Below are 27,962 nucleotides of genomic sequence, written 5' to 3' on the forward strand. Positions count from 1 at the left end.
ATTTAGAGATTGCACTTTGTGAAATTTGATGTCAATGTATATGTGACTCAGTATTCCTGTCTCGAGACTTTATGTAAAGTGCATATGAAGTCAAAACATCACTATGATGGGGGTTGATACATATCAACAATAACTGTGTCTGAGAAATGTAGTGTATTCTTAAAGGTAAAATACTGAAAAGCCATATTAATGGTGATGCGATACTCTTGAATTTCCAATTATAAGAAAAATCACAAAATTTTTCATAATATTGTACCAGTCAAATACATTTATCATGAAATATGACTTTATTTTAATACATTAGAGGTCATTGCATAAGTTTCAAAAACTATTGACTTCTAGTTGTTATCCCTACCACATTGTAATTCTCAAAACTACATTGCTGAAGTAATCAACATTACTGTGCCCGAATACAACTACAAAGAAAATGAAATTTAAACCTGACCAGTAAGAGATTGACACAGGTATTTTGGAATTCCATGTTCAGAAAAAGTAGACACAAAATCATCAAATGTCTGTGTAGGATCTGGACTTAAGTGGACCTACCAGCTCCAAGCTCTATCCCCTCTTGTACGAGAATCTCCCTCAGTTTGGCAACCTCCTCCTTGAGTTCGCGGATAAGCCTGGCATTTGGATCCTCGTTGACCACAGCCTTACATACAATTTGTTTGGCTCGGTCTGCATACCTGTGGACACCAGAAGAACTTGGCTATTTAAACAGTATAACCAGACAGATTTAAAATGATTTTTCAAAACAAAAAATACAACTAACAGAGATATCAAATTAAAAAGCCCGTATTATAAAATCAATAGGTGAATTCTTCTAAAATCTACAAACTGACATTTTGTAATTCAGAGTCTGAGAAATTAGGCCAGAAATGTCCGTATGAAACAATAATTACATATATAATGTATGTTCACTTTATCGCTCTGAAAAAATATTACAAGCTAGAGATTATCTACCTTAATGTACTGAGAGTTTCATCATAGTTAATGTCAGCCGGACTCAGAGCTGCCACCATAGCTGTCTTAGAGTTTCCACCTGTAAAACAATTAAACACAAATCTATTACAATCTTCTTAAACAAAAATATCATTTCTATATTCATTTTCATTTGACCTCTCCAAGGAAAGATCTATTTCGAATGTGTTTGTGTTAAGTAATGGAGAATACATGAATGTATTATTTGTAGATTGCCGAAAAGTCTGTCTAGAACAAAAGAAGGAAAAAGAAGTTTTTTTTGTAGGATCTAGACTTAAGTGAACCTACCAGCTCTATGCTCTATCCCCTCTTGGGGGTTTATAAAGGGTAAAGGTCTCTTATATCTACCTAATTACAGTGTTGATCCTTCTCCTCCCATCTTTCTAGGTCATGGGACAAAGGTCAGCTACAAAGCCACATGGACTTTAGCATGTAACATTCTACCATTGCGAGAATTTCCTTTGAATTTAATCTTGATGGACGGATATATATATATTATTTACTTACCAAGATTTTCTCTGAGGAGCCATGTCAGAACAGAATCTCTGTACGGAATGAAATTTTCTTTTTTCTTCTTCTTACTCGACTAAATAAATTAAAGCAGAACAAATATCAGTACATACAAAAAGAATCCATTCTTTATTATTTAGGTAAGTTTTGACCAAATTTACCATCTAGACTAAAACTACTGACCATGTTATAATAACCAAAAGGGCGATCTGGACAATAGACAGTGAGAAATGGTCTTTATATAACTCTGACTTCAGGAATCAAAAAGAAATTAAAGCAAGATTTTCATGATAGAGGCCAATAACAGCCATCTTCATAGTACAAGTATGTGCTGAAAATTCCAATCAGGATCTATATAGATTGTTTTATATTACAAAACGAAAACATGACATTTCAAGATACAAAAAAAATGTAAAAACACTGCATATATCAGTACTGATAATTAATTTACACTTCATAGAAAATTACATTAACAAATTAATTATATTAGTACCTGGGTCTCATTAAAGGCACTGACTTACATCAAGAAGAACAGAAGAGGTGGGAAGTAGACAAGTGAGAGAAAGGAATAAAAGAAGAAACAAGACAGAGAAGGCTCCTTAAACCATTTCAGTGTTCACAGCTACTTTAGAACTTTTATAAAAAATGCAAAGTTCCAGTTTTGATAGCATTATAATCTTCAAAGCTTTAACACTTTGATATCACACAATCATACCATACCACTTATTACCATAACATAAATATGGCAAGACCAGAGCCATGCAAAAAATTATAAACTCAAATTTTTCATTTCTGTAGTTTTACGCATTTGACAATTCCTTCAGAAATGAAATAAAACCATAAGAAAACACCTAAATCTTTTTTAAATGAGTTTCTAAAATAATTATCATACAACAAAAATCAAAAGTTTTCCGTAAATCTAACTAATATATCCTTCAACCAAAATAAATGCAGGCTATACATTTTCTGAGTAATTGTGGTTTTACAGACTAAATTTTGATTTATATTAAAATGAGTTATCAGCCAGATTTTCATTTCACCCCATAAAATTATCTAATGCATGTAAACAATATATAAATTAATAGTTAATAAAAATTTGGTCACATGTATGTGATTTTAATTGGTTGAGAGGGAAAATACCTACTCTAAGTGGAACAAAAAAAAAACACATATAATCAATTCTAATTATTATAATGCTTGCATTATGCATGGTACAAAAGAAACGTAGGGCACAGAACACACAAACAGAACATAACAAGGAAGATAACCACAAAACAGGGGAGATAACCACAAAACAGGGGAGATAACCACAACATGTTTCCTTCACTTACTTTCCCAGAAGATTCTAGAGCACTCTATGTAGAGGAAACATGACAGGGAAAGCAGAGAATTAACACAGAGAATGAAGATACTGTTAATTCAATTTTTGCTATGTTTCACAATTACATTTGACTGTTTAAATAATTATGCAGTTGTTTGATGAAATTTATATACAAATATATATGTCTCTAGAAGAGTCTGCTAATTTGCTCTGTTCATTATTTTTTTGGACAATTGTTTTTATTTGTGAAAATCTCTGACGTCAAAATGCATGGAATACAAATCCTACACATATCGTCTGTTTAAAAAAAGACTACCTTTCCTATATATTATTTTTGTGAAATCATGTTGTTTATATTTACACCTGATCACCTTCCAGACATTCTTGTGTTTTCATTACTTACACATTCAGCAAGGGCTGAGATGACTTTGCCGAGAGTTGTCAGGGACTTGTTGATATTAGCGCCTTCCTTTAGACGTGTGCCACTAGCTCCTGTCGAGTCAGCTCGCTCACTTCCTGCCAAATCTACAAGACTTATCTTACTGACCTGCAAAAGAAATTTTCTTTTATTTCGACAGACTTTTAAATTTGTTTTTCAGAGTAAATTGAATAACCAGCAATCAGTGCTGAAGAAGTAAGCAGATTTGAAGTCTACAATGACTGTAAATCAGTTACCAACCTTTTCTCCCGTCATTTTTGTGGCCAGGTCTTTCTTTCTCTGAGTGAAGATGATTGTGAAGACAGCATGTGACCGACTGCTTGTCTCATTCATATTGGTGGCAGCCACAGTTCTGTAGAACACAAGAGTATCACCTGACACTAAGATTTGAAGAAAAAATTATGAACGCCTTACATATGTATTTGATTCTGGTGTCAGTAACATTTAACACCATATCAAGTCTAACAATATAACTTGTATCTAAACTCTATAAACTGCAACAAAGTCTTTGTTCCTATCATGAACTCTTCACCTTGTTCTTGTCATCATTATCTAATCTTGGGTGTGGGTGTACTTATCTTTACCTTGCCTCAATGCCTTCATTAATACCATGCATTAGTGCAATAACCCTAATCCTGCCTTATTGAACTCACCCTTACCCTCACCATACCTTGTCATCACACTTACCTGGCTTTGTTGCCCTCGTCAATGAGATTGCTGATGTCCTGGAAGGACTGGACGGCCAATTTGGAAAGGTCCTCCACATAGGGGCCTAGGAGAGGATGTTCTCGCACCCTCAGGGTGTTCTTGTTGCCTGGGTTCAAAAGGTCACGTACACGTTCACAATAAATCTCCATGTAGCTCACCTACAATAAGAAATGAAACAACAAAATCATTTATTTGAACTTCAGAAGATTGCGTCAAAAATAATGCAGAGCCCATTGTAGCATACGTTTTGCCTTATCACGAATCATGATATCAATTGATCTGAATATAGTCACCGTGACGAAAAACTAAGGACACAAAATTAAATAATTAATCAATTTATGCTCAGCAACTGGATTCCAACAATTTCTAAAAATGATACAATCATAGGTCCTTCATGTCATGGAAGAATTTCAAATCAAATTTATATTTTCTTTTAAATATTTGAAACCATCCTCACATCTTATGTATTAAATGTGTGGCTGTGATGGTCAGGAAATATGTAATGTGTCTGACTGGATCTCTCTATGTAAATGATGTGTGGCTGTGATGGTCAGGAAATATGTAATGTGTCTGATTGGATCTCTCTATGTAGATAATGTGTGGCTGTGATGGTCAGGAAATATGTAATGTGTCTGATTGGATCTCTTTGTGTAGATAATGTGTGGCTGTGATGGTCAGGAAATATGTAATGTGTCTGATTGGATCTCTCTATGTAGATAATGTGTGGCTGTGATGGTCAGGAAATATGTAATGTGTCTGATTGGATCTCTTTGTGTAGATAATGTGTGGCTGTGATGGTCAGGAAATATGTAATGTGTCTGATTGGATCTCTTTGTGTAGATAATGTGTCTCAGGAAATATGTAATGTGTAAATAATGTGTGGCTGTGATGGTCAGGAAATATGTAATGTGTCTGATTGGATTTCTCTTTGTAGATAATGTGTGGCTGTGATGGTCAGGAAATATGTAATGTGTCTGATTGGATCTCTCTATGTAGATAATGTGTGGCTGTGATGGTCAGGAAATATGTAATGTGTCTGATTGGATCTCTGTGTATGTAGATAATGTGTGGCTGTGATGGTCAGGAAATATGTAATGTGTCTGATTGTAATGATCTCTCTCTATGTAGATAATGTGTGGCTGTGATGGTCAGGAAATATGTAATGTGTCTGATTGGATCTCTCTATGTAAATAATGTGTGGCTGTGATGGTCAGGAAATATGTAATGTGTCTGATTGGATCTCTTTATGTAGATAATGTGTGGCTGTGATGGTCAGGAAATATGTAATGTGTCTGATTGGATCTCTTTATGTAGATAATGTGTGGCTGTGATGGTCAGGAAATATGTAATGTGTCTGATTGGATCTCTCTATGTAAATGATGTGTGGCTGTGATGGTCAGGAAATATGTAATGTGTCTGATTGGATCTCTCTATGTAGATAATGTGTGGCTGTGATGGTCAGGAAATATGTAATGTGTCTGATTGGATCTCTCTATGAAGATAATGTGTGGCTGTGATGGTCAGGAAATATGTAATGTGTCTGATTGGATCTCTATGTAAATAATGTGTGGCTGTGATGGTCAGGAAATATGTAATGTGTCTGATTGGATCTCTCTATGAAGATAATGTGTGGCTGTGGTACATATTAAGGGAAGGATGTTTGATTTTGTTTAGATCCACACCAAAATGTACGTGTTGATACTCAATCACTTTGACATCTGCTTCCTTTCAATGGTATATGACTCTTTAAACAAATCTGTGTCAATATTTTGGAGGAGTAAATTAAGGATTATCCAGAATGAAAACAACCAATACTTTATGTTAATTTTCTTTGCTGTTTCCAAGGAAACATGAATATGGATAATTTGGTATTCTGCATGAAATTTAAAGACATGTTCAAGAGAGTGAATTTCAGGGAAAACAATGTACATACTCCCATTCTAAATTTGTTATAGGCAGTAGTATTTATATACAACAGACTAAAGCTGGTTATCTGACGTAAGTGACGTTGTTATGATCCAAATTATATCTAACTTTGGTACAATTCAAAGACAATAACAAGAATCAGCTATATGGGGAAACAGCCCAATAGACACTGTCTCTGTTACGCCCACACACCAACATTCTATCAGCTACAATCAATATCCGACACACTGTGCATTGTAGATCGATGTTACTGCCTGCCAATCTCCTGTTAAATATACATTATGCTGCACCTACATCCTCTATGCTTGAAAAAAACAGTCTTCAACACTGAATCAGCCTTTTTGTCATTCCAAAGGCTCTCAGATGAAAGAGAATTTTATAATATGTAATATTTTTCCCTTTTCTCATTGGAATACACCAGACACAAAATTTTTATTGGGGAATAACTTGCAATGCACTTAAAAATAAATTAATTAGAAATTTTCTAAATAAAACAAATGATTGAATTCATTTGTATGTATTGTGTCATTCCAGAATCCCTAATTTAGACAAACTGCTAACGATATTCACAACATCAGTAGGTAGAAAGATGATGTGAATGTGGCCTACAATAAATACAATGTATAAACAGGTTATCATAATATCTGATGACTAATCAACAGGATTTCAGTAAGTGGTAGATAATTATGTCTGCATTGGAATTAACCATTGGGACTATCATAGTTGCATCTCATCAATTTTCATTATTTAGTTCAATTGTTGAACAGTAAAGCTTTCAGGTGATATTCACTGATACATTATATCTGGTCTGTATAGGCAGGTGATATTTATTGATACAGTGTATCTGGTCTGTATAGGCAGGTGATATTCATTGATACATTATATCTGGTCTGTATAGGCAGGTGATATTCATTGATTCATTGTATCTGGTCTGTATAGGCAGGTGATATTCATTCATACATTGTATCTGGTCTGTATAGACAGGTGATATTCATTGATAAATCATATCTGGTTTGTAGAGGCAGGTGAATATATAAATATATACCTGGTCTTTGTAGGAGGTAATACATGTATCTATATAAATGTATACCTGGTCTTTATAGACAGGTAATCTTTATAAAAATGTATACCTGGTCTTTATAGCAGGTAATCTCTATATCAATGTATACCTTGTCTTTATAAACAGGAAATTTCTATACAAATGTTTACCTGGTCTTTATAGGAGGTAGTACATGTATCTATATAAATGTATACCTGGTCTTTATAGGAGGTAGTACATGTATCTATACAAATGTATACCTGGTCTTTATAGGAGGTAGTACATGTATCTATATAAATGTATACCTGGTCTTTATAGACAGGAATTTTTTTATACAAATGTATACCTGGTCTTTGTAGGAGGTAATACATGTATCTATATAAATGTATACCTGGTCTTTATAGACAGGAATTTTTTTTATACAAATGTAAACCTGGTCTTTGTAGGAGGTGATATATGTATCTATATAAATGTATACCTGGTCTTTATAGACAGGTTATCTTTATATAAATGTATATTTGGAAAATGATAAAATTAAGTCACTCTGCTTCGATTTAATCCCTTTGCTGTTACTATATTTAGTCCATAAGTCTATACAGTAACATTCTACAACGTTATTACATTGGAAATCAGCATGTATGATACACAGAAGGATCATCCTGCTGCCTAAAGATCTAAGTCCTTATAAGGAATACCCAGTTGGTAACAGTAAAGGTCTCAGATTCATTACTATAGAAAGATTGCTTTTCAGGATGCTAAAAATATATCTGTAAATGAATTGAACAACAGTGGAACAGGAGACCGGTCGGCTATCTTATTGATTCTTCCTGATGAGGACTTTGCTGTACCAAAGTAATGCTGCCTTCCAATAATCAGTGTGGAGGAAACGCTATGCTCACGCATAACCTTAGGTTTGTTTGCTTCTTTGTTAGAAGTCAAAGCAGTATGCATTGGATTCTAAATCCTATCTTCATAATAGATTCAACAACGATCTACATTGTTTATGTAAGATTAATGTTAAACATGTAGCTTATAATTACGATCAACAAATTGATTCCTAACTTAAAGTAAACTTGATCCTTTTAGCAATAAATCTCGTTTTAACACCCAATCCTTTTAGTGATAAATCCCTTCTCTACTCGATCCTTTTCATCAGTATCTTTCCTCTACTCAGTCCTTATTGATTAACTTCTCTCTTCCCAATCCTTTAAGCAGTAAATCTCTCCTCAGTATTCAATCCTTTAAGTAGTAAATCTCTCCTCAGTATTCTATCCTTTAAGCAGTAAATCTCTCCTCAGTATTCTATCCTTTAAGCAGTAAATCTCTCCTCAGTATTCAATCCTTTAAACAGTAAATCTCTCCTCAGTATCCTAACCTTTAAGCAGTAAATCTCTCCTCAGTATCCTATCCTTTAAGCAGTAAATCTCTCCTCAGTATCCTATCCTTTAAGCAGTAAATCTCTCCTCAGTATTCTATCCTTTAAGCAATAAATCTCTTCTCAGTATCCTATCCTTTAAGCAGTAAATCTCTCCTCAGTATCCTATCCTTTTAGCAATAAATCTCTCTTCAGTATCCTATCCTTTTCATTTTTGGTTGTGTTCCCATTTTTCAACACATATCAATTCTTTTATCCTAAATATTTAAGAGAATTAAAAGGAGACCCATGAGCTATAACAGTCATCAGACTGAGGAGACCTCTACAAAAACAATAGCAGTAGTGACTTCTTCAATACAAACAGTTATTATATGATTAAAACAATTCTAAATATTTGAGGAGTAAATTTACAAAAAAAAAAAAAAAAAAAACAGGACAATTTCAGAAATCATTATGGCACCAGCAGAACTGGAGAAGAGGTTTTAAGTGGGTTTTTTGAATGGCAGTCATAGTGGCCATATTGTATTTTTGACAGACCCAGTAAAAAAAAGGTTAGAACCATCCAAGGATCATTTAAAGAAAGGTTGTTAAATGGGTTGCTCATCAATTTTTTAATGGCAGTCATCCATGGTGACTATATTGGATTTTGGACCGTCCCACAAAATAGATCATTTTATTTAAATTTGGCCATATTGAAATATTTTTGACAATTGTATACTCCTATTTCAAAAAAAAAAGAAGTTAGAAAAATAACAACACTTTTGTTTGCTTCTTCACCATATTAACACCAGCTGAATTTAAAAAAGGTAAATTCAAAATTTAAAGAACATCTCAAGATTATTTCAGGCAAGTTTAAACTGAATCCTACTAATGGAACTTCAGAATAAGAAGCTTTCAAGAAAATATTGCACATATGAAAATCTTGATAAATGGAACTGTTCCTGTAGTAAGTTTGTGAGTTTTAAATTTAACAGTAATGAAATAGTTCAGTTATTGATTAAAGCAACAATTTGTCCATTAACTTCATCATGAAGGATTTCAGTGTTGCATGCAGAAAAAATAACAGATTCAATCTGATCTGTAACATAATGAAGAATTGATTAATGCACCAGGAACCATGCTGGTTAGACTGATGAGTTCTAGAAAATCTCATAGGAGACCATCATTGTTGTTGTAGTTCACGTTTTATCTGACAACAGTGTGTTTTCAGGCAATACATTGTGATAATCAAACAAGGATACGTTTTTGTTTTTACGTGGGTGGGATTTGGTAAACATACCACACTGTTAACATTGTAAATTATTATGATAAAGTCCACAATTTCACAAACTCTAGAAATATTGACTTTGTTTCATGAAGATTTTCAACTGTAAAAATCCATTATATATGTAACCTGTGTTTTGCTTTGTGTCCAAATACTCGCTACAATCATCAGACAAAGCTTATTGTCTGCCTAATGTCATAGAATGATTCCTGAAATCATTTCAGCTTTCTTGATCAAGCTACACTTTCATTCACATTCAATATATATAGAATTGTTACAGAACTGATTACCTTTGCTTGGTACAGTGTAAATTGATCTAAGGTATTGCTAGCAGATCGTAACAAGTGTGCTACAGACACGTCTATTGCTAGCAGATCGTGACAAGTGTGCTACAGACACGTCTATTGCTAGCAGATCGTGACAAGTGTGCTACAGACAGGTCTATTGCTAGCAGATCGTGACAAGTGTGCTACAGACACGTCTATCAGCCAATCAGGTATACCTGAATGATGGCTGTTGACCCTCTGTCTTTAATGAATCCAGACATTATTTCGTTTATGGTAAACAACATCCATTGATCCTGTAACTGTACATCTGAAACCTTTTCTTGACCCTCGCAGACCAGATGATAAAGTTTCTACTTCTAAGAGACGTGACTCTGATATAAATATTTAATGTGACATGCACGTATACTCCAGTGGCATCTATACCTGGTAATGGCAGAGAGTTGAAATAGCAGAGCGTTATGCCAAGTCAGAAGAGTTGTAGCCTCTAAATCATAACACATCTGTTATCATTAAAACCCATATTGTACAGATATACTGATTACATTACCTTGTGATTTATTGGACAGTATGTTACCTCCTGTTGTAACATCTTACATGATGTCTTAAGGATTTTATACACAGACAAGAATGTGGATGTTTACATATCATGGGCCATTGGGGGCTTGAAAACTTGACAGCAATAAAAAGGTTTTCTCCTGGTATTTGCATAAACATTATGTTACTTCAAAGAAAATATGTTTGTTTCAGTTCTATAGAAGATGTGCAAGTCTTGTGAAACTATCTCAGCATTGCTTTGTTTTATCCAACTTTTTTATGATTTTAAGCTTGAAACCCTTTTTTCTTTATTATGGCTATCTGCAAACAATATTAAAGACAGATAATTAACTTTTGACCCCAACCTCTGACCTTGAACTTCCTTGGATGCATTCCTGACTAGATCTTTATTGCTGGTTCACAAATGTGTGTTTAAATGCTTAGAATAAAAAGTTCTTTGAACATGAAATGACATAGTAATATTCTAATATATAGAGAAAAGCAACATAGAAAGTCTGTCTCGAAATATCTCAAATGTGGATGAAAGTATGGACATACTGTATGAAGATACATGGCACATTTCAGTACCAGACAAATATATCTGTCTATTAGAGTTAGTACTTGGTTACAACATACAACTTTGATAACAGAATCAATACCAAAGCCTTTAGAATTTCTAACACTGGTGTTTGACTGTTCCTCGCCAAGTCACCTCTGATTCACTACTGCAGTGACTAAGTCATCTACCATCATTGATCTATAATGTGGAGATCAGTCTGCAGACTACAGCTCTCAGACCTCAGAAATATAAGCTCATTACAATAAACCAGAGATTGTATATTCAGACCCTATGGACATACATATTTCATACATGTTTATACTCAATAAATAAAAAAAAATCAATAAGATTTCATTTGGCTACAGTACTTCAAAATGCACCCCAGAAAAACAGCCACACCACTGTAGGGTATGATCAACCATTTACAATATTGTTTCTAGAAAATAGCCTGACTACCCATCTATACTGGCACAATGATGTTGTTTTGATTGTGTATTATATCACACTGATGTGGATCTGAAAATTATGAATATCTCATAAATACATTATATGTATATCAACATAACTGTCATGAGTATGTATTCTATTCATTTTATGAATATGTATTTCATTCATGTCAAAAGTTGGGGATGCGCACATTACATAGCTATAGGATTATTAAGGTTTCTTTTTTTTTTCCTGGAAAACGAAGTGTTTATAAGCGTGATAGCAACTAGCATGGCAAACCTAATGATCAACAGTACACTGTTTGGGATATTGAAAAATATACTCACTATAACATAATAATCTTTTGAAACCTTCTCATGTTTAACTTTTAAGAAACTGACAGATTTTATTTTGTTCTCCTCGACGTCTGATACTGCGCCGAACCAGAAGCTATAAGCACATGGTCCGATTTCCAGTAGAATGGTCGATGTTATCGTTGACATATTAGTATGCAGAGTTCCAACAGATACTTATCACCGAGTGTAATTCCATATTTATTGAAATTGGTCTTATTAATGTTTATCAATGATATCTATATATCTAACAGTAACAAGGGAATAGCCTCCATGTGATTATCTTACCAAAGTGTGTAATGGTCTGGCAATTTAGCTCAACATTCTAAAATCTATTTCTTGGCTCCTGGCAATCAATTTTGACTGAAGTTTTGGGTGCACATATTATGCAAATAGAAGCATTTTTTTTTTATCATTTTAAGCCCCAAAAGGTATCTGTGCACATTACACAAGATTTTACGTTTTATATCTTCAATAATTTCCATTCATTTGTATATAATACATGTATACACAAAAAAGAGAGCCCAGTAAACCCCCCGTTGGGAGCCCCCCTGACCTGCAACTCAGAATCAATATCAAATAAATTTAGCAGTTCTATATTTCTGTATTACTTCTATAGATCAGTATGTATCTATCACTAAGCACTAAAACATAAGTATTTAAAATTCTGTACGTTATTTTATCATTATGTATAATTCTATTAATAAATATCATTTCTATAATTCAGTGTAATTTGATCAGTTTAATATCTGGTAAAAATTGTTCTTTAAGTCAGAATAATGTGTAATTCAGGAAATTTCAAACAATTTCTAGCTTACAGCAGAGATTTTTTATAATTTTTTTTTTACATAATTCAGGGAATCAAGTTAAATGCTACACAATGAATGGTTCTTAGCAACCATATATAGATATCAAATGATTTGTGGCCTGTCCTGAAGCTGATAATTCCTACCCTGGCTATACAATTAGTGGTCCCTTAACAGTCAACTAATTGTATAAATGTCAGCTGGGATTAACACCATGATCCATATCAATGTTGACGGTTGTCACATACCAAAGAAGCCCATTGATTTATCTCTAGTCAAAGCTGCTGACCCTGTAGTCTGAGTCTATATCTGTACAGACCCTGTAGTCTGGGTCTCTGTCTGAAAAGACCTTGTACTCTAGGTCTTTGTCTGTACAGACCCTGTAGTCTGGGTCTCTATCTGTACAGACCCTGTAGTCTGGGTCTCTATCAGTACAGACCCTGTAGTCTGGGTCTCTGACTGTACAGACCCTGTAGTCTGGGTCTCTCTCTGTACAGACCCTGTAGTCTGAGTCTCTATCTGCACAGACCCTGTAGTCTGGGTCTCTCTCTGCACAGACCCTGTGATCTGAGTCACTATCTATACAGACCTTGTAGTCTGGGTCTCTATCAGTACAGACCCTGTAGTCTGGGTCTCTCTCTGTACAGACCCTGTAGTCTGGGTCTCTCTCTGTACAGACCCTGTAGTCTGGGTCTCTATCTGTACAGACACTGTAGTCTGGGTCTCTCTCTGTACAGACCCTGTAGTCTGGGTCTCTGACTGTACAGACCCTGTAGTCTGGGTCTCTCTGTACAGACCCTGTAGTCTGGGTCTCTGACTGTACAGACCCTGTAGTCTGGGTCTCTCTCTGTACAGACCCTGTAGTCTGGGTCTGGGTCTCTCTCTGTACAGACTCTGCAGTCTGGGTCTCTATCTGTACAGACTCTGCAGCCTGGGTTTCTATCTGTACAGACCCTGTAGTCTGGGTCTCTATCTGTACAGACCCTGCAGTCTGGGTCTCTCTCTGTACAGACTCTGCAGTCTGGGTCTCTATCTGTACAGACCCTGCAGTCTGGGTCTCTATCTGTACAGACTCTGCAGTCTGGGTTTCTCTCTGTTACAGACCCTGTAGTCTGGGTCTCTCTCTGTACAGACCCTGTAGTCTGGGTCTCTATCTGTACAGACCCTGCAGTCTGGGTCTCTCTCTGTACAGACTCTGCAGTCTGGGTCTCTATCTGTACAGACCCTGCAGTCTGGGTCTCTCTCTGTACAGACTCTGCAGTCTGGGTTTCTATCTGTACAGACCCTGTAGTCTGGGTCTCTCTCTGTACAGACCCTGTAGTCTGAGTCTCTATCTGTACAGACCCTGTAGTCTGGGTCTCTCTCTGTACAGACTCTGCAGTCTGGGTTTCTATCTGTACAGACCCTGTAGTCTGGGTCTCTCTCTGTACAGACCCTGTAGTCTGGGTCTCTCTCTGTACAGACCCTGTAGTCTGGGTCTCTGACTGTACAGACCCTGTAGTCTGGGTCTCTCTCTGTACAGACCCTGTAGTCTGGGTCTCTCTCTGTACAGACTCTGCAGTCTGGGTCTCTATCTGTACAGACTCTGCAGTCTGGGTTTCTATCTGTACAGACCCTGTAGTCTGGGTCTCTATCTGTACAGACCCTGCAGTCTGGGTCTCTCTCTGTACAGACTCTGCAGTCTGGGTCTCTATCTGTACAGACCCTGCAGTCTGGGTCTCTATCTGTACAGACCCTGCAGTCTGGGTCTCTCTCTGTACAGACTCTGCAGTCTGGGTTTCTATCTGTACAGACCCTGTAGTCTGGGTCTCTCTCTGTACAGACCCTGTAGTCTGGGTCTCTATCTGTACAGACCCTGTAGTCTCGGTCTCTATCTGTACAGACCCTGCAGTCTGGGTCTCTCTCTGTACAGACTCTGCAGTCTGGGTTTCTATATGTACAGACTCTGTAGTCTGGGTCTCTCTCTGTACAGACCATGTAGTCTGACTCTGACCCTGTAGTCTGGGTCTCTCTCTGTACAGACTCTGCAGTCTGGGTTTCTATCTGTACAGACCCTGTAGTCTGGGTCTCTCTCTGTACAGACCCTGTAGTCTGGGTCTCTCTCTGTACAGACCCTGTAGTCTGAGTCTCTATTTGTACAGAACCCTGTAGTCTCGGTCTCTATCTATACAGACCCTGTAGTCTGGGTCTCTATTTGTACAGAACCCTGTAGTTGGAGGTCCCTACTCTTAAATATCTGAAGGTGCTGTCTGAAATTAATCGCAGTTCTTTTTTCTTTGACCTTACTTTTTTTTAGCAACACCATAAGACAACGTTTTAACATTGATACTAATTAGACAAATGAAAGCAAACAGGTATATATGAAACTACTTGAGTATCAATTACATTGCCTATTCTTGGATTAATATATTCGAAGAACCAACCCTACACGACTGCTGTGAGTCAGAAAGCACTCTGCCACCCAGAAAATGTATTGATCATAAAAAAACTTACATCAGGGGAATTAAGTCATGAAAATTTATGAAGCGCACTACAACATCTATAATTGATACAAAACAGATGACAAGCATAACCTATCATATATATATATATAAACTGTGTAGTGCTTAACCTTAACAGGAGTACAGTTTAGGCTTATTACAGGCTTACCCCTGATCCTTAATTATAAGTGCACCATATAGGTATCATGCTAGAGACATCTGGCTTACTAGTCTTTACTCATTAATACACAATGCACAACTGATTGAGCTAAAGATAAGTCCTCTCTAGCCTATACTTTAAGAATGAAGAACTTTGGATATCTTGTGCTTTAAGTGAATTAAAGTACCATAATTAGAATTAATAATGAAAGATAAAGACAGGCATTGCCAGTTAGAAGAATCATTGAAATGGTTGGCAATACAGCTAATACTGACTAGGGTAAAAACAGTTGGCATTACACTGCTATTGTTGACTTAAGGACAAAAAATGGTCCGCAATACTGCTAATATTGACTTAAGGACAAGAAATGGTTCGCAATACAGCTAATATTGACTTAAGGACAAGAAATGGTCCACAATACAGCTAATATTGACTTAAGGACAAGAAATGGTCCGCAATACTGCTAATATTGACTTAAGGACAAGAAATGGTCCGCAATACTGCTTATATTGACTTAATGACAAGAAATGATCTGCAATACTGCTAATATTGACTTAAGGACAAGAAATGGTCCGCAATATTGCTAATATTAACTTAAAGACAAGAAATGGTCCGCAATACTGCTAATATTGACTTAAGGGTACAATATGGTCCGCAATACTGCTAATATTGACTTAAGGACAAGAAATGGTCTGCAATACTGCTAACATTGACTTAAGGACAAGAAATCGTCTGCAATACTGCTAATATTGACTTAAGGACAAGAAATGGTCCACAATACTGCTAATATTGACTTAAGGGTACAATATGGTCTGCAATACTGCTAATATTGACTTCAGAACAAGAAATAGTCCGCAATACTGCTAATATTGACTTAAGGGTACAATATGGTGCGCAATACTGCTAATATTGACTTAAGGACAAGAAATGGTCTGCAATACTGCTAATATTGACTTAAGGACAAGAAATAGTCCGCAATACTGATAATATTGACTTAAGGACAAGAAATAGTCCGCAATACTGCTAATATTGACTTAAGGGTACAATATGGTGCGCAATACTGCTAATATTGACTTAAGGGTACAATATGGTCCGCAATACTGCTAATATTGACTTCAGAACAAGAAATAGTCCGCAATACTGCTAATATTGACTTAAGGGTACAATATGGTGCGCAATACTGCTAATATTGACTTAAGGACAAGAAATGGTCTGCAATACTGCTAATATTGACTTAAGGACAAGAAATAGTCCGCAATACTGATAATATTGACTTAAGGACAAGAAATAGTCCGCAATACTGCTAATATTGACTTAAGGACAAGAAATGGTCCGCAATACTGCTAATATTGACTTAAGGACAAGAAATGGTCCGCAATACTGCTAATATTGACTTAAGGACAAAACATGGTCAGCTGTACCATTAATGTTTACTAGGGCAATATCACATGTATCTTCTAGGGCAAAGAAAAGAAATAGAAATACATGACTTTTTATTCATATTCCCTGTCTCTAGAACTGAGTAGAACAACAGCCTGGTGATAAAATACTTCTATGTATTTGAGGAATTCATTGCTTATTGAATAATAAATGAAAAACTTCAAGTCATGTAAAATTCTCCAGATGAAGATTTCATACATGGTTTGGTTGCATCAAACTCCAGAAATTAATCACATTTTGAGTGTGACATTTACAGAAGCACCAATGAATTGTCATCAATCCTTGTTCCCTTATAGGAAACTCAATTACCACATCTTCTAATAAAATCTGCATCAAGCAAAACATTTTCTCAAGGCGAATTGTCTCCAGATCTTTTCAGTTTACGAATAGAAAATGTTTCTAAATACAAATCATGACGTAGAATTAAAGCAAAATTACCTTGTTTGGTTAAGAATGATTAGGAATAAATGAAAGTGACTGTTTTAGAATTCAACTTATTACATGTAATTTAAAACACAACCCCAACGGGAAATCAGTTTTTACGAGAGACAAATCTGAAGCAGTCTTCAAATTAACTGCAAAGGTTATACTTCTGAATGTTAGCAGTGAATACATCTACAGCAAAACTCCCCCTAAACCAATTCATCTTAAAATCGATCACCTCTTGAAATCAAACAAATGTATAGAATATGACGTTCACTTTAATATAACAATTAAAAAACCAATTACCAGTTGCTCTCAATTCCAAACATGGAACCAATTTTGTGTCTGAAAAGATTAAATAATACAGAAATATTCTACAAAAAGCCAGTCTTATTTGAGAAACCAGCACCAGCGATCTATGAAATCAACATGTCATTCTTTGTGCCTTGGGCACATACATGTCACAAACACGCTTCGTTTACCAAACCTTCCACGACGAGGATTATACATAGAATCATACATAATTATCATCACATGACAAGATGAAACCATACCAAACCAATCAAATGTTTAACTTAAACAAGTAAAGGACTATATCAAAAGACATTGTGATAGTAAGTCAATATACTAAGCTGGAGAACTGTAGTTTTACATCTATTTGCATGAGTTACACATTGTGTTATTTTAACACATACAAAATGGAGACATACATGGAATTTGTTTTAAAAGATTATATTGTTATTCTAATTAACTGAAACTCCAGTTCATCAAATGTATCAATCTTATAGTAAACACTTTTAGACAGACTTGCAACCGTCAGCATACGGGGCACAAAAGGCATGGACATTGTCATGCACAGAATGACATTAGGAGGGCTATATCCTGGACTGGTTAACTATGTTCAATTCTGCAAACTGAGCCTTCACTTAACCAGCAAATGTCCATGTACCATACATGGTCAGTTAAGGGAAGTTCCGCTGTTGCAGTATTACATTTTTAAACACATACTTGGTATTGGAGCAAAAGTTGCCTATGTGGCACATATTAAAGCATATAGAGTCAGTGGCCTTCTAGCTTTGCCCTAACAGGATTTTCTCTTTAGCTTTCTCATTAAAGTGACGGACTAGAAAGCAAGGGGTTTTCAGGCTTATTCTCCAAGGCACACTTATGAAAACAACAAATTAAACAAAAGCAAAAAATATTTCTTTCACATACTCTCATTAATTTTTCAAAATAAGACTAGGAACTGCATGCCTGTGAAGCTTAACATTTTAAATGTATTTCAAGCCATGAAAGAATCTCGACAAGCATGCACTTATTATCAGCATAAGCTTATTGGTAAATCATTATGATACTGATGAAAGACAGTAAATGACTAAAAGTAGGTGTGGCCATGATATTGACAACCCAACAGATTTTGTTGACTTTCCTACCTGTAGTTGATATGTATTATATAGTAGTTGGGATACACATTCTCTGAATTAATGGCCAGCATGCATTTTACAGTGAATTTCAGGAAATGGTTTTATTACATTGTTATATATGCCTTTGTAAATGGATACTATGACATGAAATTTGATCCCATAAACTAGCTAAAAATTTGACCCCCACAACATATCAGCCACGTGAAAGCTAACTATACAATAGATAGGCTTGATACAAAGTATCTATAAGAAATTAACACATCTAAAATTTGATTCATCATTTTAACTAATTGTGAAGTAAGAAATACCTACCTCACAGGAATAGTTTGTCTCCTCACAAGACTTCTCTTTTATCCTTACAAACAGATCTTCACACAGCTGTAACAACAAAATATCACTGCTTCATATTTCTGATAAGAAAGTGCTTTTAATATCACATCTAATCTACATTGTAATGGTTATGATGTGTTCGGATAAACCACCTGGACTAGAATGTGAGATGAATTACTGAACTGCACTGTATTTCTTCTCAAAGTTGACAAAATCATTGCATTCCACATGCATTACTGTATAATAAATATAGATCCTAAACGTGTTTACATCTCATACTGAGATTAATAAAACAAAACTAATGGTTTTTACTTTATAGAGGATAAGACAAAATGAAAACCAACATGAAATTGTAAAAAAAAAATTCTTTTAAAAAGCAAGATTCTCTCTAAGACTGTAACAAAGTCTCTTATTAGATACTTTGCAAGTTTTTTTGAAGCATTTTACTGAACTGATTAAAAAAAAGATCAGGGTGTGTTCTCACTCAATATTTCTTTCTTTGGTGATATCACAATTCATGTGATGTTGGTAGTTATGATATCACCATTGAGAAAGTGTTGTGATTGGCCATGGGGAAATCTTCAGCCAATTAGAACTCTGCTAAGTCTTATTCAACATGTAACCACAACAGCATTCATGCAATGGGTGTTATCATACTGATGACATGGTAGGAATGTAATTTAACCATCATGGTTATATCACATAACCTCCCTTGAATTCTGGTGAAAGTTTACAGTTTTGACATAATTAACCAACTAAATTAATGAAAAAAAGAATTCTGCTGTTGTTATTATTGGTAGTGGTAGGAATAAACAAGTAACAAGTACTCGCACAAGTGAAAATCATCATCAGGTGACCCTGGTACATAACTTCAAGTACCACATCACAGAAAACTATAGATCTAAAATGAATTTTGATTCTTAAAACCTGTTTTGAATCTCACTCATGTTTCTGTCATATATTATAGTTTTTGTATATATTGTTAACATACCTGTGGGATAATTCCTTGCTGTCCTGGCTCATTCTTGCCCATCATGGTATAACTTTTGCCTGAACCAGTCTGGCCATAAGCAAAGATGCACACATTGTACCCTTCGAAGGCATGGTCAAGCATCTCCAGTCCAATGTCTTCATAGACTTGACGTTGGGAGGCGAAGTTTGGATCATCCGGCTGAAAAAAATCACAATAAGTTATTGAAAAGAACACTCTTCCTTAGTAAAATAAATTGAAAGTCATTATTCTCTGTGTCATAATTTTGATATACAGACAGGAAAATTTCAATAAATTTTATCTAACTGTGATGCAAATGTAAAATATATTCTCAACTTCTACACAATAGAAGACTTTAACACTCATCAGTAATTAAGTTTAAGTACAAAATCTTGTTTATTGTTTTTGTTCATTTTCTTTTCCTTTTTTTTTGAAAGAGAGAGATGATACAGTATTTTGTGATGAGAGGAGAAAAATACCCTAGGTTAATATTTACCGTGGTGTGTGACCAGTAAGAATAGTCAAACTCAAAAGTCTTTATCTTCTGTTCTTTGGGTCCAGCTTTTGGATTAGTTATGGCTGCAAATATTGGCAAAAATTTAAAATAGAACTTCAAACATGTACAGAAAATCACGCATAAAAATATTATTTGATGAAACTTGAAGAAGTGGCAAACTGACTACACATCTCAAAGTCAGAATTCTCATCAGCTTTTCAAACTAGATAAAATACACACAGCTACCTTAGCACCTGATCACAAATGCATACAAATATTCTGCACAACCTTTAGCCAAATCTGTGCTCTATGTAGTTAATAGTGACATAATGTTTGTAAAACACTGTAGTAGTGAAGATTCCACAATTTTTACCAATTTTCAGTAGCACTCTAGAGTTTATACATATCATACCTGAGCTTTTCCCTGACATCTGAATGATGCAGTTGGAGTTATGTGACTTTTCTCGTCCATTAAATGGCCGCACTCGCACAGCAACTTTTACAGACGACATCTTACTGCAAAGTAATATATTACCAGGCATGGTCTTATTGCACAATCAATACTTTTATATTTACACCAGCAACCAAAAGATTATAATGAACTTGATCATTAATTCCCCTGAGATTTTTACCTTAACTTGCAGTACATCTATAAACAGAACAGACTCATAGAGCGGGTTATTTTTGCAGGGATGATAATTTCACTTCATTAATGTTGTAGCAAAAGTTTCAATCCATGAAGTAATTAGACAGGTGTATAAGATGTTCTTTTACATCCAGATGAAATTTTAGTTTGTTAATACATTGTCAGTTAAATTTAAAAGAAAGTGTGGAAATTTGGACTTTTGAAAACTACTAGCTATACAATATATAACATAATAAACGCAACTTACTAAGGCAAGTTTTTACCATTATCGCTCACTATCAGGCTATACATGTAAAGGTTTAAAAAGAAATTTGAATGCCCTGTTCCATACAAATTACCAAATAACAGTGACTTTGACCTGAAACTTGATCATATCTATCTCAACACAGGAATTCTTAGACCACTTTTACTGTTCAAATGACATACATGACCTTGACATTGCCTCGACCGTATATCAATGTGTAAGCATGTCTTACCATTACACTGGGAATTACATTTGTTATTAAATTAATAATCTGACCTTGTAACTGGTATATCTATTCCAACTACATTAAAACAATATCATGCTATATGCAACATTCAGCATTATGACCTTTAACCTTCAAAATTTTACCTTGATTAATTTTCAAGCTTTAACCAAAATACCGATAATATCACTTTTAAACCATATTTATATTTTGTTATGGATATTAAACAATATTGAGAGGATAATAAACATGATTTCTATGATCTTGTATTCAACACTGACCCAACAGGAAATTATCACTGCATTTCTTATATGATGCAGCAAAAAAACACTGATCAATATTTCAGAAAATCTTATCACTGTTCCAACTGAAAAACTAATAATATAAACTCTAACCCAATAAAGATGACAGCTGAAGGTCAGCATCAAAAATTGTTTGTGTGTATTAAGATTGAAGAAAAACATTTTTTCTTGACTTTAATAAAGACATACAGCATTAATTCTTCCTATGGGTAACATCCAAAATACATAAGTACTTCAGTAGAGTAATATTTTCACACTGTATTGGGTCAGTAATGGGTTCATACTATATCTGGTCAGTAATGGGTTCATACTATATTTGGTCAGTAATGTGTTCATACTGTGCCAGGTCACTAATGTGTTCATACCATATCTGGTCAGTAATGTGTTCATACTCTGTCAGGTCACTAATGTGTTCATACTTTATCTGGTCAGTAATGTGTTCATACTATATCTGGTCAGTAATGTGTTCATACTGTGTCAGGTCACCAATGTGTTCATACTATATCTGGTCAGTAATGTGTTCATACTATATCTGGTCAGTAATGTGTTCATACTATATCTGGTCAGTAATGTGTTCATACTATATCTGGTCAGTAATGTGTTCATACTATATCTGGTCAGTAACGGGTTCATACTATATCTGGTCAGTAATATGTTCATACTATGTCTGGTCAGTAATGTGTTCATACTATATCCTCAGTAATGTGTTCATACTATATCTGGTCGGTAATATGTTCATACTTTACCTTGTCAGTAATGTGTTCATACTATATCTGGTCAGTAATACATTCATAATATATGCAGTCAGCAATATGTTCATACTTTACCTGTCAGTAATGTGTTCATACCATATCAGATCAGTTTAATTACCTCCTATTTAAACATTTCTCTTGTATTGGTCTCTGCTTTTACAAGATGGTGGTCTCAGTTGAAAGTAAATAGACAAGGGGAACATACTGACATGTATTGAAGTACAAAACCATCGAAACGATCTAGCTATAGTATTACATAATATATTAGAAGACAACAATCACCTGTCTACGCTGACGACCTGTCTATAAAAACCATCTACCTATACTTTTACATGACCTTTCATATGACATTAATCACCTGTCTATAATGACCATCTGTCTATAAAAACAATCTAGCTATATGTTTACGTGACCTGTCATATGACATCAATCACCTGTCTATAGTGACCATCTGTCTATAAAAACAATCTAGCTTTACGTTTACATGACCTGTCATAGGACATCGATCACCTGTCTATAGTGACCATCTGTCTATAAAAACAATCTAGCTATACTTTACATGATCTGTCATAGGACATTAATCACCTGTCTATAGTGACCATCTGTCTATAAAAACAATCTACCTGTACTTTAACATGACCTGTCATAGGACATCAATCACCTGTCTATAGTAGTGACCATCTGTCTATGTAAATGTATGACTACCTTCTCCATATAAAGAAATATGACAAACATGGCCAATATACAGACACCTGTCTATAAAGGACACATATTTATATCTATATCAAATACAATACTTATAAAAACAAGATCTCAACACTGCATTGGTCATAACTCGCCAAGCTAAGTGCTGACATGACACAAATGAATATTTTTGTTTTGCCTGCTGTCCAAGAAATATATACATATCAAATAAAATATCTTTAAAAAAATGCAACAAAACATGGAAAAAGAAATAGAAGAATTCAATACAAAAAAGTAATTAGGAAGATTATATACAGGGAGGACTCATACTTATCACTGTGAACAATTCCAAACAGCTTGCAACAGTGAACTGTTGTGAAAATGGGGAGTATTGGCCAAAGAATAAGATCTAGAAATAAAGAATTGGACATACCTTTTCTTGTTCCTTGTTTAAACTTTAAAAATATTCAGGAGGATTATGAATCTAAGCTTGATGAGTCTCTACAGATACAAGCTGGGTATACGATCCATTTTGGTATGGCGGCCCGTTATTGCAGGTATCCCAGGAAAGTCTGATTCGGAGGCTGGTATCCGACAAGAAATCCTCCACCTGGTTTTCTCTTTCTCCTCTCACAACTCCATATTGACACTGAAGTTAAATAGATATAAAAAAAGGTTATCGGAAAGTCCAATCCACTGACCAAATGTTCCACTTGGCGGCAATATGGCGAAAACGATCGCTAAGATTTGGTAGTGCTCTTATGATAATTTACACAGTATAACGTCATGTCTCTGAGTATTGACTCATTTGGATTCTTATTATAATATTGGACGTCACTTCGATCCATAGAAAACACATCGAAATTAACATAATTCACCCAAAATGCTGAACGAGCAGATTTGACGAATCCTAAAACATAACACATGAGCTGCTGTAAAAATCCGATATTCAGTTAAGCCAGCAGACCTGGTCACCAGTGATATCTTATATAAATACTGATCAACAGTGGCTGATGTAAATACTGATTCTACAGAACGGGTCTCTCACAAACTTATAATCTATTATGTTTATATTTCTGTGTTGTATGATGTAACGTCTGGACTTGTAGCCTGAAGGCACTACTGGAATTCAGTTTCTATGTGACCTTCTGATGTATTTACACGACAAAGTAAAGTGTGATTCCTACAATATCATTCCTCCGTCATTCTACAAGCTTACCTTAGCAGGGTGTCCTAAAATCCAAGTTGAACATAAGCCACTTTTTGTGCTAAGTCTGAAGCACACCAGGAACAGTTAAGCTATATCTAATGAATATGTAATGCACTTCCAATCAGAGGTGCACCCAGGGAAAACATCCTCACATTCATTGGAAACAAAATAAATTTTGGTAGACTGACATTTCCCATGATATTGTGAGGAAAGGAGTACTAATTTTCCTGTGAGTCCTTGTAAGAATATATATATAAGTATGTATACATATGTGTTCAGCTCATACCTAGATTAATGAATAATAGAGCACAAAATATAGATAATTGGTGTAAAATCAATGGAAAAGTCTGCAACTAAATAGGGCAACCAAACATTGTCAATCAATATATAGACTTCACAAAACAAGGAATGGTACCATTATGCTCCTGACAAGCCAGCTGCTATGACATACAAATAGTGAATGTTGAAACAATTTCAAAACAAATTTGTTAAAACAGCCATTAATCAAGAATCTGGCATTTATGAAATTCTCTCATGTTTAAAAAATTTGGAATTTGATTAAAATTCTTGGTAAATTTCCCTTTGGAACCTCATAGTACCATTCCCTTTAGTAGTTAGGGTGATGTCATGTTGTTGGTGGGAGAGATTATTGATTTTTCTTGGAGAGAAATTCTGCGTCAGAAGCAGAGATGAATCCATTGATCTAACAGGGATACAAGGGCACAAGCCCCAGTGACAGATCAATCAATACATGCTATTATAAATATATAATATTGCACAGACCATTCTAAGCTTGGTTGATTTGGCCAGCTCACCAGGCATAAAAATTTTGGAGGTTTCAGATCAAAATCTTTAATAATCATCTAATCTCAAAAATACAGACATGAAAATATGAAATTTGGAAAAATTGAACGATTCTTTTTTCATTTTATTTTATTCATATCTTAACAAATATTATTCTCTAAGACACAAAATGACCAAATACACATTAAGACCTAACCAGTCCTCAAAACTATGTAATGTGTGGGAAATCTGAAATGTAATTAACGTACTAGCTTAGACATATCAATTCAGGTCTGCTGCAAAATTTAAATGTGTTAAACTTGTTAAAGTTCTGATCTATCAAAGTAAATTACACAACATTGCTTTAAGTTTAAATAATTACAAAAACAGCAAAGTATGTCTGCATGAATCATTCTATTTTGCTTCTCAAGGTCGTTGAACAAAACATGTTATGGTTAGTTGGGTATATATATGTTTGAAGCTAATCAACTCATCTGATGTTTAAAATCATGCACAGTCAGTAAAAATAAACAATGTTTGTCACATTTCTATATTATCTATATGATACTGTCTGCATTGTTTTCATAACTGACAAAAGTCGTATGTAAAATTTTTCTTAAAACTTGATGAAAAAAGTGAATTGAAATTTTTTTTATATTATTGCTTAGAAGAAACATACCATAGTATCATTTTCTCTGATCATGAAGGCAAAGTGTAAACTATCCAATGTTAATGTCATGTTGGATTACAATATTGTGTAATAAGGGTTATAATAGATACTCATGTTTATAACAGATCAACGTTTAGACAATTCTGTTAATTTTTCAGGTAATAAGTAAAAAGTAGACAGAGGACTATAAGAAAAGCAGTTCCAGTAATTTTGATAAAAGTCTGTTTCCCTTACAGAATTTGAAATTCAAGATATTATGGTTATATAAAACTTCATTGGGTAAAAATCATGAGTTATGAAAAAACTGAAAATGGTGGGGGATGTTGACAGCTACAAGCAAAGAAGCAACCACTTTTGTTTACTTTCTATCCTGATGATCACATCAAAAACCAGGTACAGACTCTTTTAATTACTTATTACATTTACCGTTACATTGTATTTATTTAATATTTACTTGAGTACTCAAAAGATAGGAGAACCAACATTCCAAATATTTCAAATAGCAACATCTTGGATGGAAGCTTTGCATTGTTTATCAAAGTCCATTCCTATCTGATCAACATGTAACATGGACTTAAAGACTTCTCAACTTCCAACAATAATTATCTTCTTTATTGTGATTTTTGATGTCATCAACATGTTTCGACCACTATGAGGCCATCATCAGGATGACTTTCATAAGCCTTGAAGTATAATTTTGCAGCTTAAGATGGTTGCAGTTGTTTGGTAAACATTGAGACATTACAGATACATTGAGGAGCCTTCATTTCCACATATCATATTTGAATTATAATGCTACGTATCCCCGTCTTCAGAAGAATCATGGTACATGTAACCCGAGATCTTTAATCTTGAGTAATATCTACTTCAAAACTTATTAATTTCCTTCTAATTACTTCAATGAAACTCAAAGTTTGGTAATATTGTAACACAAGCCACAATAAAGCCCTATATCAGAGTATATGATAATAATGAAATGTCAAATTGCAAAAAGATATAATATTTGTGGTTTTATCTGACTTATTGGTAATCAGTTAAGTTAACCAGTTTAATCAAAATATGAGTAACCAGTTATGGTATATACTCAATGTTTGTATTTGAATGTTTGTCTATTATGAAGTTCTCATTAGTTATTTATACATTTATCTCTAGTGTGATTTCACTATCAATACTTCGAATTTGTCTTATATTTCATGATGCCTGTAACCACATAGTAAATCAAGCCGACACAGCACAGTCTACATATTTATTTATTAAATAAACATTCATCATAAATGATATCTGATTTATAAATTTAAGTTGTCTGGAGAAACTACCTCTCTTAAACACTATCCCCCACCTCATCCCACTCTCCTAACCCCTCCTCTCCTCACATTCCAATGATCCCATCACTCCTTTCTTTCTGACCCCCTCCTCTCCACACTCTCCATCACCCCTTTTTCTACCCTCCCTTCATCTTTAGATTGTGCGAGTGCAAGTGAGAATGATCCAGTATATAATTATCGATTAATGAATCAGAGTTTATGGGGTTTTCATGCACATGTATTGTGTATGTTTGTTTTACATGTAAATTCTTCAAAAATAAAACAAAAAAAAAAATAAAGAAATGAAAAAAAATTCACAAATTTCATTGAAAAAGAAAGCTAATCAAACTTCATTTCTTATTTTGATGACATTCACAAACAATTTGATAAGAACATTGTAATAAACGTATGCTGTGAAATTCCAAAATTCCAAATGATACAATTGGTAAGTAAATAATGGCTACGTTCTTGTCAGGCCCTACCGTTTCATACTATTTTCTATAAATGGTCGAGTGAACTCATTAATGCCTAGCCTTTGTTAAAGCAGAAGGGTGCTCATAAGGCCAAATATGGTAACTGAGACTTAGATGAATATGTGGTGTGAGCTATACAGGCCTATTTGACGTCAAACAAAACGACAACTTCCTGTGATTCTCTAATGTCAAAAAGAAAGATCACGGGTAACAAAGACAGAACGATCGACCGTAAGTTAGTTTGAATAATCAACTTAACAAAATTTTCAATGCTGGCAATGCAGTGTTTGATGGTTGATCCCTCAAAGCATTTTACAGAACACGTTTTTTAATAAACTTGTATAAATATAAAAAAAAAAAAAATGCAAAAAGATGAAACTTGAAAGGGTATCAAAGACA

At 34.6% G+C, this 27,962-nt stretch overlaps 1 protein-coding gene across 1 annotated transcript in view; it reads right to left on the reverse strand.

Annotated features, from left to right (window-relative positions):
• The window catches only part of LOC132549381 (kinesin-like protein unc-104), a 57,551-nt gene extending 33,957 nt beyond the window's left edge, over positions 1 to 23,594 (reverse strand). The window contains exons 1-12 of the mRNA XM_060213308.1: positions 23,557 to 23,594; positions 20,685 to 20,788; positions 20,273 to 20,355; positions 19,777 to 19,956; positions 18,768 to 18,833; positions 3,939 to 4,117; positions 3,492 to 3,603; positions 3,216 to 3,359; positions 2,823 to 2,846; positions 1,489 to 1,567; positions 964 to 1,042; positions 547 to 686 (exon numbers count right to left, since the gene is read on the reverse strand). Of these exons, the coding sequence (XP_060069291.1) occupies positions 547 to 686; positions 964 to 1,042; positions 1,489 to 1,567; positions 2,823 to 2,846; positions 3,216 to 3,359; positions 3,492 to 3,603; positions 3,939 to 4,117; positions 18,768 to 18,833; positions 19,777 to 19,956; positions 20,273 to 20,355; positions 20,685 to 20,784 (1,186 nt within the window). The 5' untranslated portion in view covers positions 20,785 to 20,788; positions 23,557 to 23,594. The remainder of the gene's footprint in view (positions 1 to 546; positions 687 to 963; positions 1,043 to 1,488; positions 1,568 to 2,822; positions 2,847 to 3,215; positions 3,360 to 3,491; positions 3,604 to 3,938; positions 4,118 to 18,767; positions 18,834 to 19,776; positions 19,957 to 20,272; positions 20,356 to 20,684; positions 20,789 to 23,556) is intronic.
• Positions 23,595 to 27,962: the final 4,368 nt, after the last annotated feature.

This window comes from Ylistrum balloti, unplaced genomic scaffold (genome assembly GCF_031769215.1).
Source record: "Ylistrum balloti isolate Yb309-2 unplaced genomic scaffold, AGI_CSIRO_Ybal_v1 Utg370056, whole genome shotgun sequence".
Classification (NCBI taxonomy): Eukaryota; Metazoa; Mollusca; class Bivalvia; order Pectinida; family Pectinidae; genus Ylistrum; species Ylistrum balloti.